At 41.6% G+C, this 15,424-nt stretch overlaps 1 protein-coding gene across 1 annotated transcript in view; it reads left to right on the top strand.

Moving 5' to 3' along the window:
* Positions 1-6,606, top strand: part of LOC142296173 (uncharacterized) — a 35,476-nt gene extending 28,870 nt beyond the window's left edge. Inside the window, exons 4-5 of the mRNA XM_075339455.1 lie at positions 682-845; positions 924-6,606. Coding sequence (XP_075195570.1) covers positions 682-845; positions 924-5,195 — 4,436 coding nt within the window. The 3' untranslated portion in view covers positions 5,196-6,606. The remainder of the gene's footprint in view (positions 1-681; positions 846-923) is intronic.
* The last annotated feature ends 8,818 nt before the right edge of the window (positions 6,607-15,424 follow it).

Genomic DNA, 15,424 nt, shown 5'->3' with positions numbered 1-15,424 from the left:
TTATACACTTATTTTTTACAATAAAGGGGAATGATTTAGATGGGAAGTACGAATGAATCTGGGTGGAGTCGCAGGTTCTATCCTCAAAGCAAGGCTCAAAAAGTGACAAAGGATGAATCAATACAAAGTTGCCTTCTAGGCTGGCCGCCTAATCAGAACGCAGTATTGGCCACCAATCGGAGCGGAGGGGTGTGGAAAAGGCGACGCATATGCACGCCTACGTGGCCTACAGCGTCAAACACTACGCCCCTATTCGAGGTCGTAATTGTTACATAGCTGCTGTGTGACAGGGTCCCAAAGACCAACGAGATCATTATACAGGTCGCTGCATCGTTACTAAAGTCGTTGGGAAAATGACTGTGTGACATCTCACCAACGATCTCACCAACGATTTAACAACGATCCGGTAACTGTGACATAGTAACGATCTCGTTAACGATCTCGTTATGTGTGACTGGACCTTTAGAGTGTATTACCATTCTTCTCTACTACAAAGAATGGAAGGGAAGGCAATGTGGTAGACATATAGCAAGATGTTACGGCATGAATCAGTACCAGAAAAGATGCCTTGATGCTGCATTACTTGCTTTCTATAGTTGAATGTTGATTTTTTTAATCATTACATACATAGATATGATAACCCAATTTAAGTTTTAACCAAGCATTCATATTTTCTCTCAGGAGACGAGCTTCTCGGGGCCACCATATATTTTGATAACCTTCACAAAGGAGAAGTTCTTGATATTTTGAAAGCTACAGAGCCCTACAAAACTAGTCTTCAGTTGCATACAAAAAATGAAACACTGCCTCAATTCAGTCCACAATCTGTAAGAAAAGATAATCTGGTGAGTAAGCCTCTACTAATCAAAACTACTAAACTAATTCCACAAGCGCAACATTAACAACTATTTTTGTTTTTATAGGCTGTGAATACTTCAGCATATGATGAACTCTTCAACAGCAAGATTCGCAGATACCTTAAAGGTTCAGTCTCTATGCAAGACTTGTCCAAACCAGGCATTAGAGAAGGCCAATATAAACCATCAATGGCAGACCACAAATTCAGTGGATTTGGTTCATCCGATCAGCTTTCTGAAATTCCATATCCAGAATTGAATGCTCCAAATGTAAATCAAAACAATGATGTACAGATTAAAGCACCAAGAATTAATGTTAAAGGTTCACCAGTTAAAGGTAGTCTTCCAGGTTATCAAATGCCCTCTCTTCATGTTTCAGGACTAAAAGTAAATGCTCCTAATATAGAAGCAGATTTGAACACACCTTCATTTAATATGAGACAGAATGGTGTTCCAGATGTGGATCTGAGAGCTCCAAATGTGGAGTTTCCTGATATAGAGGTAGATGGTAGAACACATTTTCCAGATATGGACCTCACAACACCAAGTGCTTCAGGCAAAGTGTATAGTCCTGATATAAACATCAATCCCATGAATATTAAAGGGCCAAAGTTTAAAACACCCTCACTAAACATTTTCAGTTCAAAAAAGTCTGATCGAGATGGGGACTTTAATGTTCCAAAAGTATCAGGATCTCTCAATGCACCTGACTTTAATGCTGATTTGCCAAGCATTCAAGGCCCTAATCTGAATGTGTCTCTCCCTAAAGCAGATATACAAGGTCCAAAATTCAAAAATCCACAGGTAAATGTTGACCTTCCAAAACTCAGAAGTCCAGACATGAATGTTAACGTTCCCAAAATTAACCTAGATGCTCCAAAAATAAAAGCACCAGAACTTAACGTAGATCTTCCAAAAATGGATATGAAAGTAGGAAAGTTGCCAGATGCAGAAATAAACATTCCAAAACTGAAAGGTCCAGACATGAATATTGACCTACCAAAAGCAGATGTCAAAATTCCCACATTACATGGCCCAGATTTCAATGCTCACATACCTGATGTTAGCCTAAATAGCCCTCAAGTTAAAGGACCTGGAATTAATGTAGACCTACCAAAGGGTAATTTTAGAGGTCCCAAATTTCCTGATATGAACTTTGATATACCAAAACCCAACATAAACGTGCCAAAGATGAAACTTCCAGAATTAAATGTTGATCTTCCAAAAGCTGATTTACAATTGCCAAAATTGAAGGGTCAAGATGTTAACATTGACCTTCCTAAAGCTGATATTAAAACACCAAACTTCAAAGGTCCAGATGTTGATGTTGATCTTCCCAATCCTGATATGAAAGCTCCAAAGCTTAAATTTCCCAATGTAAAAATGGGCCTTCCTGATGTTGATCTTGAAATGCCTCAAAGCCTCAAACTCAATAGACCAGAAATCAATGCTGATATTCCAAAAGCAGATATCAAAATTCCAAAATTAAAAGGTCCAGAAGTAGATTTGAATGTACCAAAAGCAGATTTAAACATTCCCAAGCTTCAAGGTCCAGATGTCAGTGTTGACCTACCAACTGCTGATATAAAACCTCCAAAAATTAAAATTCCAGATGTAAATTTTGATTTGCCCAAATTAGACATCAAAGCTCCAAAACTTAAATCTCCAGGTGTAAATGTTGATGTTCCGAAAGTAGATTTAAATCTTCCAGAATTAAAAGGTCCAGAAGTTAATGTAGACCTTCCAAAAGCAGATTTAAAGATGCCCAAATTGAAGACTCCAGATGTTGATTTTCCTAAATTAGATGTGAAGACTCCTGAGCTCAAGAGCCCAGAATTAAATGTTGACATGCCTAAAGGTGCAATAAAGATGCCAACATTAAAGACTCCAGATGTTAATCTTGAGGTCCCAAAACTGGAAACAAAATCAAAATTTAAGATGCCTTCTTTTAACCTATTTAGCAGCAAAAAAGGTCTACCTGATGCTGAGCTAAGTTTAAAACCCCCTCAAATCAAAACTGGAAATCTAAATGCAGATCTAAATGTTCCTAATGTAAATATGTCAGGTCCAAAATTAAAGGGAGATCTTACAGGCCCAGATGCAGATATTGAGCTTCCAGATATAAAGGGTCCCAAATTTAAATTGCCCTCTTTCAATATGAAGGGAGCTGAAATGTCTGGGCCAAACATACATACTCCTGATCTAGGTGTTAATGCATCTTTGTCTGCTCCCAAAGTAGATTTAAATGCACCACAAGTAAACTTAAAAGGCCCCAATGCAGATTTAAGCGTTCCAAAGCTTAAAAAACCCACATTTAATTTTCCCTCTTTTCAAATGAAGAGCCCAAACATAAAAGTGCCTGATTTAAAAATGGATGGATCTTTAAAGGGTCCCCAGGTAGACATTAATGCACCTGATTTTAATGTTCAAGCTCCAGATGCAAGTATAAATACACCTAAATTTCAATCGCCCTCATTCCAAATGTCTGGTCCTAAGGTTGAAGCTCCTAGTTTAGAGGTTGACGGATCTCTAAAAGCTCCAAAAGTTGATCTTAACGCACCTAGCCTTAATGTTAAGTCCCCAACATTTAAAATGCCAAATATTAAAATGTCAGGCCCAAATGTACATACACCTGATGTAGATATTGGTGGTTCATTAAACACAGAGTTTGATGGTCCCAAACTTGATGTGAAAGGCCCTGATGCAAAAATGAATGCTCCAAAATTCAAAATGCCATCAATTCAATTACCTTCATTACATTCATCTGGTCCAAATCTTGAAACACCTGATTTAGAGGTTGATGGATCTTTTAAGTCTCCAAATGTCGATATCAGAACACCAAATATTGATGCAAAAGGACCAAATTTACAAGTAAAAGCTCCAAAATTTAAAATGCCTTCAGTCCAAATGACAGGCCCAAATATGCAAACACCTGATGTAGAAACTAGTGGATCTCTCAATGCACCAAAAATGGACATACATGTTCCACAGATTGATGTAAAAGGACCTGACACACAAATGAAGGATCACAAATTTAAAATGCCTACGTTCCAAATGAAAGGTCCAAATTTAAAAACTCCAGAGGTAGATGGGTCCTTTCAGGTTCCTCAAGCAGAAATAAATGCTCCTCAAATTAATATGAAGGGAAATGAACATAAAATTAACCCACCCAAATTTAAAATGCCCTCTATTAATATGTCAGGTGATGGACCACAGGTAAAGGCACCACGCATTGAAACCAAAGAATCAAAATTTAAGTTTCCAACTTTACGTATCTTTCACACTAAACCTAGTATTCCTGATGTTGATTTAGGCCTAGAGTCTGCAAAGTATGATGTATCTTCACCTCCAAATTTTCAAGGAAGTGCAACTTTACCAAACTTGAATGTACCAAATGTCTCTCTTAAGTCATCTGAAAAAAAGATGACTATGCCAAAGTTTAAGATGCCAACATTTGGAAAATCTAGAGAAGACATTGATTTCAAAATGAAGAAACCAAATGCCTCTTTGCCAGAGGGTGGCATTCAACTAAAAACTCCTGAGTTTAATGCAAGCTTACCGAGTGCCAGCATCCAACCTCCAAAATTTAAAGGACAAGATGCAGATTTTAAAGTTAGAGTACCAGAGCTGGAAAGTGGAGTTACTATGCCAAATGTTCAAGCAAAGGCACCAAAAATTAGCTTAGAAAGCTCAGAAGGAAATTTTTCATTACCTTCTGCTAAAATATCAGGCCCAAAATTTGATATACCTGATGGCCAAGTAAAAGTACCTGGTGTTGAGATACCTCAAGCACAAATAAAGGGACCCAAATTCAGCACAGGGTTACCATCAGCTAACATTAAAACACCAAAAATAAAAACCCCAACTATGCCAGATATGAATATGTCTGCTCCAAGGTTAAACAGTGATGGACTAGATGATGTGGATATAGATGTCGATCTTCCTTCTGTACGTATGAATGAACCAAAGTGGAAGCAGCCTTTCCCAGGCAAAACAGAAGGACCAAGTATTGATATTGACATTCCACAAGTCAGAGATGACATTAATGCTTCCCCACCTAGGCTGCAAATGTACCAAAATGATGATGCTTCTTCTGATATAAATTTGCCTTCTGTACAAATGAATGCTCCAAAGTGGAAAAAGCCTTTTTCTGGTCAAACAGAAGAACCAGGAGATGACATAAATGTTAGGGGACCTCCTGCTAATATTGACGTAGACCTTAGCTCACCAAAGAGAAGGGACATTCCTCAATCAAAGTTCTCTTCTTTCTTCTCTGAAAACTTTTCATTACCTGATGTTGGCTTTGATGTGTCACCTCCACGTTTAAGCACATCGTAACGCTGCTGATAGATTTACATTTTTGTGTCTGGATAAAAAGAAACAAACGAACAAACAAAAACAACAGCAACAAATGTACTGTCTCAAAAATTAAAAGTGGACAAGTCCATTTGTGATAAGTTAGAAAAGCCTATAGAGATACAAATTACATTTTGTATATAATACAATAATAAAATAAATAAATCCAATTTTGATTTAACAAAATATTTAACAATTCCACTATAGGTAGGAAAATGATATCCTGGGGCATTTGGGAATTGTATTTAAATTTTATAATTTAAATTAAAAAATCTTTATAGGCCGTTTTATCATTTGGGGTTAATTTTGTATGAATAATTGTACAGTCAGTTAATTTACCACATTAATGTTAGAACTTTTTTTTTTTTTTTAAAAAAAGAAATAATATTCTGAAAGGGTTTTTCAACTACTATACTATTAATTACTTATCCTTGGGACATGGTCATCAGTATCAAGTTGGTGAGAGTCCGACACTCAACTATTCCGGCCATCATATATTACCAGTCCCGGTAGCGGTTGTATATGAAGCTCCTATTTATTTTAATAGGCTACTATACAGTGTGACTGAGCTGTGGTGTTCCCCTCCGTATAATGCTTACATTTAATCTCTCCAGGAGCTGGTTATTGTTGATCGGTGGAGACGTCGGGTTTTTGAACTCCCTCCAACATGATATTAATAGGTCAAATGTCCTCAGAAAAATGCATAAAAGATCAATAGGGTCACTTATATTATATTTACTATATCCTGATGATAAAATATGGTAACATGAGGATTGTTAGGTGGATTATTCTGTTTTTCAGTATATGTGTGTACTTTTTATCTTAATTTATTATTACTACAGAAATGTAATTGATCCCATGTGGATTGTTTACCACCTAAAACTCTTAAACCTGCCAATTGTTTGAAGGGGTTATTCTTTAGTACATACTTTATGTTCTTTTCATGCTTCCAAAAACTTTTTGACTATATAGTAGCACTGTATAATTTTACATAATTATAGCACACATGATTTAACTATTGTTTAACACTTTACCTTGTCCTTTGTAATGGCCATATGCAAATCAAATATAACCATGAATACCGCTATCATAAACCAATAAAGATATGTATTTTTTTAAGTAATTATGATAAGATGTATTACTATATCTCTTATACTATAAAATCACAAATTGTATTGTGCAATATCAAGCATGAATGTAATATCCAATATTTACTATGTGTCAATGTTGTATTGTGCTATGTGATAGACATATTTCCTTTTAAGTAGATAAATTATGCCCATTGCCAACCTTTATGTATAAACATATCAAAAATAAGCTATGATGTATTCTTTATACTGCGTTTAAGTAATGTGAAGGAGATGAAAAAAAAACAAATAAAGAATAAAAAATATGTTGCTGAGTTTCATTTTCATTTCATTCACCATGAGCAAGATGGAGTGTCGACACACATAGGTCTGCACCTACAACTACAGTCATATGAAAAAGTTTGGGCACCCCTATTAATGTTAACTTTTTTTCTTTATAACAAATTGGGTTTTTGAAACAGCTATTTCTGTTTCATATATCTAATAACTGATGGACTGAGTAATATTTCTGGATTGAAATGAAGTTTATTGTACTAACAGAAAATGTGCAATCCGCATTTAAACAAAATTTGACCGGTGCAAAAGTATGGGCACCCTTATCAATTTCTTGATTTGAACACTCCTAACTACTTTTTACTGACTTACTAAAGCACTAAATTGGTTTTGTAACCTCATTGAGCTTTGAACTTCATAGGCAGGTGTATCCAATTATGAGAAAAAGTATTTAAGGTGGCCACTTGCAAGTTGTTCTCCTATTTGAATTCCTATGAAGAGTGGCATCATGGGCTCCTCAAAACAACTCTCAAATGATCTGAAAACAAAGATTATTCAACATAGTTGTTCAGGGGAAGGATACAAAAAGTTGTCTCAGAGCTTTAAACTGTCAGTTTCCACTGTTAGGAACATAGTAAGGAAATAGAAGAACACAGGTACAGTTCTTGTTAAGCCCAGAAGTGGCAAGCCAAGAAAAATATCAGAAAGGCAGAGAAGAAAAATGGTGAGAACAGTCAAGGACAATCCACAGACCACCTCCAAAGACCTGCAGCTTCATCTTGCTGCAGATGGTGTCAATGTGCATCGGTCAACAATACAGCGCACGTTGCACAAGGAGAAGCTGTATGGGAGAGTGATGCGAAAGAAGCCGTTTCTGCAAGCACGCCACAAACAGAGTCACCTGAGGTATGCAAAAGCACATTTGGACAAGCCAGTTACATTTTGGAAGAAGGTCCTGTGGACTGATGAAACAAAGATTGAGTTGTTTGGTCATACAAAAAGGCATTATGCATGGAGGCAAAAAAACACGGCATTCCAAGAAAAGCACTTGCTACCCACAGTAAAATTTGGTGGAGGTTCCACCATGCTTTGGGGCTGTGTGGCCAATGCTGGCACCGGGAATCTTGTTAAAGTTGAGGGTCGCATGGATTCAACTCAGTATCAGCAGATTCTTGACAATAATATGCAAGAATCAGTGACGAAGTTGAAGTTATGCAGGGGATGGATATTTCAGCAAGACAATGATCCAAAACACCGCTCTAAATCTACTCAGGCATTCATGCAGAGGAACAATTACAATGTTCTGGAATGGCCATCTCAGTCCCCAGACCTGAATATCATTGAAAATATGTGGGATAATTTGAAGTGTGCTGTCCATGCTCGGCGACCATCAAACTTAACTGAACTGGAATTGTTTTGTAAACAGGAATGGTCAAATATACCTTCATCCAGGATCCAGGAACTCATTAAAAGCTACAGGAAGCAACTAGAGGCTGTTATTTTTGCAAAAGGAGGATCTACAAAATATTGATGTCACTTTTATGTTGAGGTGCCCATACTTTTGCACCGGTCAAATTTTGTTTAAATGCGGATTGCACATTTTCTGTTAGTACAATAAACCTCATTTCAATCCAGAAATATTACTCAGTCCATCAGTTATTAGATATATGAAACTGAAATAGCTGTTGCAAAAAACAAAATTGTTAAAGAAAAAAGGTTAACATTAATAGGGGTGCCCAAACTTTTTCATATGACTGTATATACTTTGTGGTGCCTTCATTATCACTTCCACATTTTTCTTACACATTTTTGTGTATTTTTCATTAAATAGTTTTTATTAAATTTTCAGTGAACAAATCACTTGCCCATAACAGTGTGACAAAAAGCGTACAATTACAGAAGGTAAAACTGAAGAGGTTAGGTAGTAATCAATCCTGAATTGGTCAACGCTAAATAAAGTAGAAATGACAAAAGGTCAATAACAATATTCGAGAAACAATCACAGCAAACATTATTATAAAATATAAAATACAAAATACTTCAGCCCATAACCCATTACTTAACAAAACAGCAATACCAGGGCTAAGATTGAGCTAGAAGCTCAAGTTGCGATACAGAGATATAAGAGAGAAGATACACCTGGAAAGAAAGAGAGAAAAAGAAGAAAGTACAAGAAAGGAGAGAAGGAAGAGAAAGGCAAGAGGGTTGGGGTGAGGAGGGAAGGGTGAGGGGAAAGGGGCATGGTAAATGCCACAAACAGTGGGAGTTTAGACAAGCCAGGCAGAGAACCGGGGACAATCTTTAATTGATGACCAAGAGAACAAATTAATATGCTTTGAGGGATTCTATGCTCTCAAGGTGATTCAATTCTAGGATCCACTTTTTAACTGCAGGAGGGATGGAAGATTTCCAGTGTCGTGTGATCACATTTGGGCTGCTACTAGAAAAAATAGTAAAATGTCCTTCAGAACTGATATATTGCCAGGGATGAGTGAAAGAAGTATGTTTTGAGGAGATGGCACCAACCTTGTGCCTGAGACTTGGTGAAAAATATCAAAAATAGAGGTCCAGAATGGCTGCAGGAGGCGACAGAACCACCATACGCGAGTCATGGTGCCAACATCAGAGCTACATCTCCAACATACATCTGAAACTGTCGTGAAGACCTTGTGACGGAAAACATAGCATCTGTACCAGCGGTTCAGAATCTTAAAGTTCTTCTCCTGGTTAAAACAGGAGAAAGACAATTTATGAGTTAGTATGAAGATTTTAGAGAGATCCTAATACGGCAGAGTTAATTGGAGTTCTCTTTGTCAGGAGTCCAGGTAACCAGGCAGAGCACTCATGCAGATATCAGAAAGAATGGAGTAAAGTTAGGAGATGAGATGAGAGGGAGGGGAGGCCAACAATAAGGCCGGTTTCACACTTGCGTTGTTTTGAAGCAAATGGAATCCATCATTAATGTAGTACAGTTCATTTATTTACAGTGGAAGCGCAACACCATGCTTCCTGCACTACCCGCATGTGTCCACATGGTGTCGCGCTTCCACTGTAAATAAGGCAACTTTCACACTTGCATTGAATGGCATCCGTTGCATTGCGTTGTGTGACGGATGCAACGGATGCATTGCATATAGTGGCACAACGGATGCAACGGATCGTACAAAATCACCAATCCGTTATAGTTTTTTTTTCTTGACTGTACACATCTAGGCATGCGCAGTTGTGTAAAGATGGTTGCGTTAACGGACTCCGTCAAATGACGGATTCTAACGGAATCCGCAACCATAGGCGTCCATTATAGAAACAACGGACGCCGACGGAATCCTGCAGGTTGCGTTTTTTTGACACTCCGCCAAGCGCAGAAAAATGCTACATGCAGCGCTCCCTCCTCCCGACGGTCACTGACGGTCAGCAACAAAACAACTGATGCGCCGCGGGCCGGATGCAACGCAAGACCATCCATTGCTATCCGTAGCTGTTACGCTCACCGAGGAGCGGCGAACGTCCGGAGGTGGACTCACTGGACCGTGCCCCGGACTCCCCTGAGAAGGCGACCAGCAGCGAACCCCTATACAGGGACTGTGCGGTGCCTCCCCAGAAGGCCTAGAGGCACGGCTGCCAGGAACCGGTGGTAGGAGTCTCTGTATGGCCAGGCGTAGCTCGGGTACGATGTCCGCAGCAGGCAGAACACGGGTGGGGCACCGGAGATGATTACAGCAGGTGGCACGGAGACATTCACTGCGGGTAAGGCCGGTGACGTCCACTACGGGTATGACCGGTGACGTCCACTGCGGGTATGACCGGTGACGTCCACTGCGGGTATGGCCGGTGACGTCCACTGCGAGTATGGCCGGTGACGTCCACAGCCGGAAGGTACAGATGGCACTACGGTGAGATAGAGTATTAGTAACGGCCAGGAACACACGGATAACAGTAGTACAAAGGGGCCTGAACACTAGCAGGGCTCCAGTAGAAGCATTGCTCGGGCGCCTGCTGCCGGGGGAGGTGAACCTAAATAGTCTTTAGGTAACAGGTGGCCTCTGAGGTCACTTCCAGAAAATGAGGCACTGCTGCTTTAAGAAAGGGGGCGTGGCCTCGCGTGTAGCCTAGAGTTGCTCACTGCAGAATTGTGTGTGGATGGGAGACAGGAGAGACTGCAGCAGCTCCAAGAAGAGGACGCCTGACCAGGGAGTGAGCAGAGCCATGGGACAGCTAAGAGGAAGCACGTCGCTGCCGGGGCCTGGGACCGGGAGTGCACGTGGGGGCCATGCTGGGGCTGGGCAGATGTGAGGGAGAGCGCCCCCCTCGGCATCTGGCGGGACCAGGTGCTACAGTAGCTAATAGAAGTCTATGAGGAATAAACGGTTTCCTGCAACGGTTACCGTAATTCCTCAAGGCGGTGGATAGCAACGGATGCCGTTCAACGCAAGTGTGAAAGTACCCTTAATGAACAGTACTACATTAGTGACGGTTCCGTTTGCGTCAAAACAACGCAAGTGTGAAACAGGCCTAAGAGAGATTCAAACAGGGAGAAAGGGGGCAGATCCCCTGCAAGGCCGCCAAACTTGGAAATCTGGAGAGGAGTTCCACTAGTTGCCCCAATCCAACTCTATCCGAGAAACACCAACACAAAAATGACTTCCTCTTCACTGCAGGAGGAAAGCAGGATTGTTGAAGAGGGGATAGAAAAGACAATACGTGCAGGAAAGATCAGATCTCCTTGGAAATTTACCCAAGAACAGTAGAAAGGACTGCGTGAGGGGTTGGTAGTGTCACTTTATGTATTTTTAATACTAAATAAATGTTAAGTTTTAAGCTATTGGACTAAAAAGAAAATTCGCTGGTTCAAAATATCTTTTTGCACATTACCAAAGCAGCTCCAGCTGGATCCATGCAAAACTTCTCACACATAAAGCGGGTAAGCTGCCTTTTTTCATTTTTTCTTTTTCAGTTCTAGGGTCCTATTTCCTTACACATAGGCAGCAGTTTCCAACCTTCTGTGGGATAGCAGTAATTTTCTGACCCAGGAGTTATTCGGGCGTCCCACGGTATGATCTATCGTGCGATTGCACGAGCGATTGTACCCGCCCCCGTTAATTGTGCGTCACGGGCAAATCGCTGCCCGTGTCGCACAAAGTCGTTAAACTGCCATCACACGTACTTAGCTACAGAGCGACCTCGCTGTGGGCGGCGAACATCCTCTTCCTGAAGGGGGAGGGACGTTCGGTGTCACAGCGACGTCACACAGCTGCCGGCCAATAGAAGCAGAGGGGCGGAGATGAGCGGGACGTAAACATCCCGCCCACCTCCTTCCTTCCGCATAGCCGGCGGGTGCCGCGGGACGCAGGTAAGCTGTGTTCATCGCTCCCGGGGTGTCACACGGAGCAATGTGTGCTACCCCGGGTACGATGAACAACCGGCGCCATGAAAAATAAACAATTTTTAAAAAATAAGCGACGTGTACACGACTCACGATTTGTGACCGATTCTGCGTCGTTTGGAGGTGTCACACGAGACGACGTCGTGAACGATGCCGGATGTGCGCCACGAAAACTGTGACCCCGACGATGCATCGCATGATAGATCGTCTCGTGTGAGGCCCGCATTAGATCACAGATTCTTCTATTGTGACAAACCTCTCAGTCAGTAATAAGCTGATATTCTATTCAGTGCTTTTGTGGCAATTCATTGCCCTTATGGTGGCTAATCTTTTTCCTCTTGGCAGAGGCACTCTTCTCTCACAATTATAACATCTATGCTTCAATTTGTGGTGACAATCCTCTCCCTCTCTCAGTAATGTTGACAAGCTGGTCTCTTCCATGTAAAACAAATCACACCTCTCTGGTCCTCTTGGTAGCATGCATTAAAGGGGTTATCCAGGACTATTTTTTTTTATTATGGGCCTAAGAAATGATAAGCATGTAGCTGCTAACTACCTGCCTGTTCTACCCGCCAGCTCAGAGCAATCACGACATTCAGCTGCTCCATGTCAGCAGAATAAAAGCAGCAGGGTGAACAACTAAAATATAACTTTTAATAAATATTATTTAAAAAATATATAGTAAATGTGCTGCCTAAATAGGTAAAAAGTCACACAAGAAATAAGTACCGTATATACTCGAGTATAAGCCAACCCGAGTATAAGCCGAGGACCCTTTACCACAAAAGACTGGGAAACCTTATTGACTCAAATATAAGTCTAGAGTGGAAAATGCAGCAGCTACTGGAAAATTTAAAAAAATGAAAATATATACCGGTAAAATGTAATGTGCCCCATCCTTCTGCCCCATAGTAATGTGCCCTGCAGTAATGTGCCCATCCTTTAGTAATGTCTTCATTCCGGTCCCCATCTTATCCCCTATTATTCCGTTGTTCACACTCACACACATACAATTATTCTCACCTGTCCTCCGTTCCCGCGATGTTCTCAGCTGCTTCTTGCAGTCTGCAGGCACTCAGACCCCTCCCTGATCTTAGAGAAAGAGGAGGCCTGGCTCAACTGTAAGTGGTGCTCTGGAGAAAAATAGCAAAATCCAAGAGAATATAACTCCGGCACTCAATAAAAATGAGGAAAGTCCAGAATGTAAATATGCTTAACAAAATAATTTATTTACAAAAATTGATGCAAGGAAATGACAGTCATCTGACTGTCATTTCCTTGCATCAATTATTGTAAATAAATTTTGTTAAGCATATTTGCATTCTGGACTTTCCTCACCCTCCGTGATCTTGTCTGGTGCATGGGCCACCACTGCAGGCTGCCTTTATGGCTTTACTGCAGTTGAATGCTTTGCGGCGCCGTAAAGCATTCAACTGCAGTAAAACCATGACAGCAGCAGCGGCGGTTCCATGCACTGGATATGATCATCAAGGGGTGTTTCTTGCAGTCTGCAGGCACATAGACCCCTCGGTGATCTCGTCAAGTGCACGGGGCTGCCGCTGCAGGCTGCTGTCATGGCTTTACTGCAGTTGAATGCTTGGTAGCACCGTAAAGCATTCAACTGCAGTAAAGTACTGACAGTGGCGGAGGAGTCGTGCACATAGACCCCTTGATGATCTTGTCCGGTACACGGAACCGCCGCTGCTATCAGCGCTTTACCGCAGTTGAATGCTTTATGGCACAAAGCATTCAATTGCAGTAAAGCCATGACAGCGGCTCTGTTCACTGGACAAGATCACCGAGGGGGTCTATGTGCCTGTAGACTGTAAGAAGCAGGTAAGGAAACCGCAGGAACGGAGGACAGGTGAGAATAATTTTTATAAGGTAATCTCACTCGAGTATAAGCCAAGGGGGTTTTTTCTGCATAAAAAAAATGGGCTTAAAAACTCGGATTATACTCGAGTATATACGGTAATATCTTTCACAGAAGTAATTCTCAACTGATGGGCACCAAGGTTCTTATGTGTCTCCCAGGGATATGGGGTACTCAGTCCCGGGCAGTACTTGTAATAGGGAATGTCACTTTGGGTAGCCGTTGCCCGGTTCCGTGCCCTGGGCCCTTTTTGTAATGGGGGTATTTACAGGGGAGATATTTGTCATGTGATGCCACCTGCAGGTTGCAGTTAAGGATGGAGAACCGCCGCTGCTGAATGTGGGTACTACTAGGGCTGGTGGTGATTGCAGCAATGGTGTTGGGCCCTCCGCAGGTAGGGCCATGTCTGGGAGATGTAAAGGGAGCAATAACAGAGACCACACCGGGTTGTCTTTAACAGTCTCTACTCACTGTGGACCCAGAGGTTGCTGGTTCAGGTCCCTTGGAGGACCAGTGCCAATGTAGTGACCCAGGCTGCTCTATCCCCGGCACTCTCAGTCGATTGGTTCCCCGTAGCGTGGAGTGTTTGGGGGCCCCGACTGTCCCCTTTGGGTTACAGTTTCCTTTTCCATACGGCGGGCAGTGCGGACCCTGTGGGGAGCTAAGTGTCCGAACCCTGATCCTAGTTTACTGCTAATACCCCCGAATTATTTGGTTCGGTGAAGTCTGTGAAGGTGTCCTCACCGGGCAGGCATTTATCAAACTGTTTGAAACTGACGCTTGACCTAGGGCCCCGTGCCCCGTGCGTACTCCGGTCACCGTTACATGGACCCAGCTCAGGTTTTTTCCGCACACCTCTCGTGTGCCACTTGACTCTAGACTCACTACTGACTGACTGCTGACCCGTCCCACCAGGCTGGCTATACCCAGGGACTCGTTCCCATGGCGACCATCCCCTTACATGGGTAACCCTCTATGCCCAGTCTGGAGTGGATAACTAGGATTTTGGTCGTGTTTTGGTGGGATCGGCACTGGTACTCCAGGTCCCAGGGGGTAGGTCCTGCATCCCCAAGAGGATGCAGTTTCCTGTAGTGCCCTGAGGGTCTCAGGGGCGCTACACTTATAAACAATAGTCAATAGAAAAACCATTCAGTCACCAATTTTGGAATTTTACTGGATCCAAAATAAAATTACAAATAGATTCAGGACATAGGTTAAGCAATATCTGTAAACTATATAGTCTCTTAATCTGTTTAAATAGTAATCATGGAAACTCAAATTTCCATAGACTTAGGTGTACACATGATGGTGATCATTGTGTCCTTAATGGTGGACCACATTCTAAGATAGTTAAACACTCCAATCAATCATGTGTAATAGATGTAAATATCAAAGTTTTCACCCATTGTTGAGACATAGATGTACAGTTCAGGGGGTCCTAAAATTGCAACCCTTTAGGTTCCAGGGGTGATCAGTGGCAGAAAGCCCTATGTGTCCCTGTGGTTGGCTACTAAATCCAGAATAACATATTAGTACTCGCCCTTACAAGGGCGGTCCACAACTTGCCCTAGTATAGGAGGCAAGATGCTCTGCC

The sequence above is a fragment of the Anomaloglossus baeobatrachus genome, chromosome 3, assembly GCF_048569485.1.
Source record: "Anomaloglossus baeobatrachus isolate aAnoBae1 chromosome 3, aAnoBae1.hap1, whole genome shotgun sequence".
Taxonomy (NCBI): Eukaryota; Metazoa; Chordata; class Amphibia; order Anura; family Aromobatidae; genus Anomaloglossus; species Anomaloglossus baeobatrachus.
The sequence above is the reverse complement of the archived record's forward strand: the minus strand, read 5'-3'. Positions and strand labels throughout refer to the sequence as shown.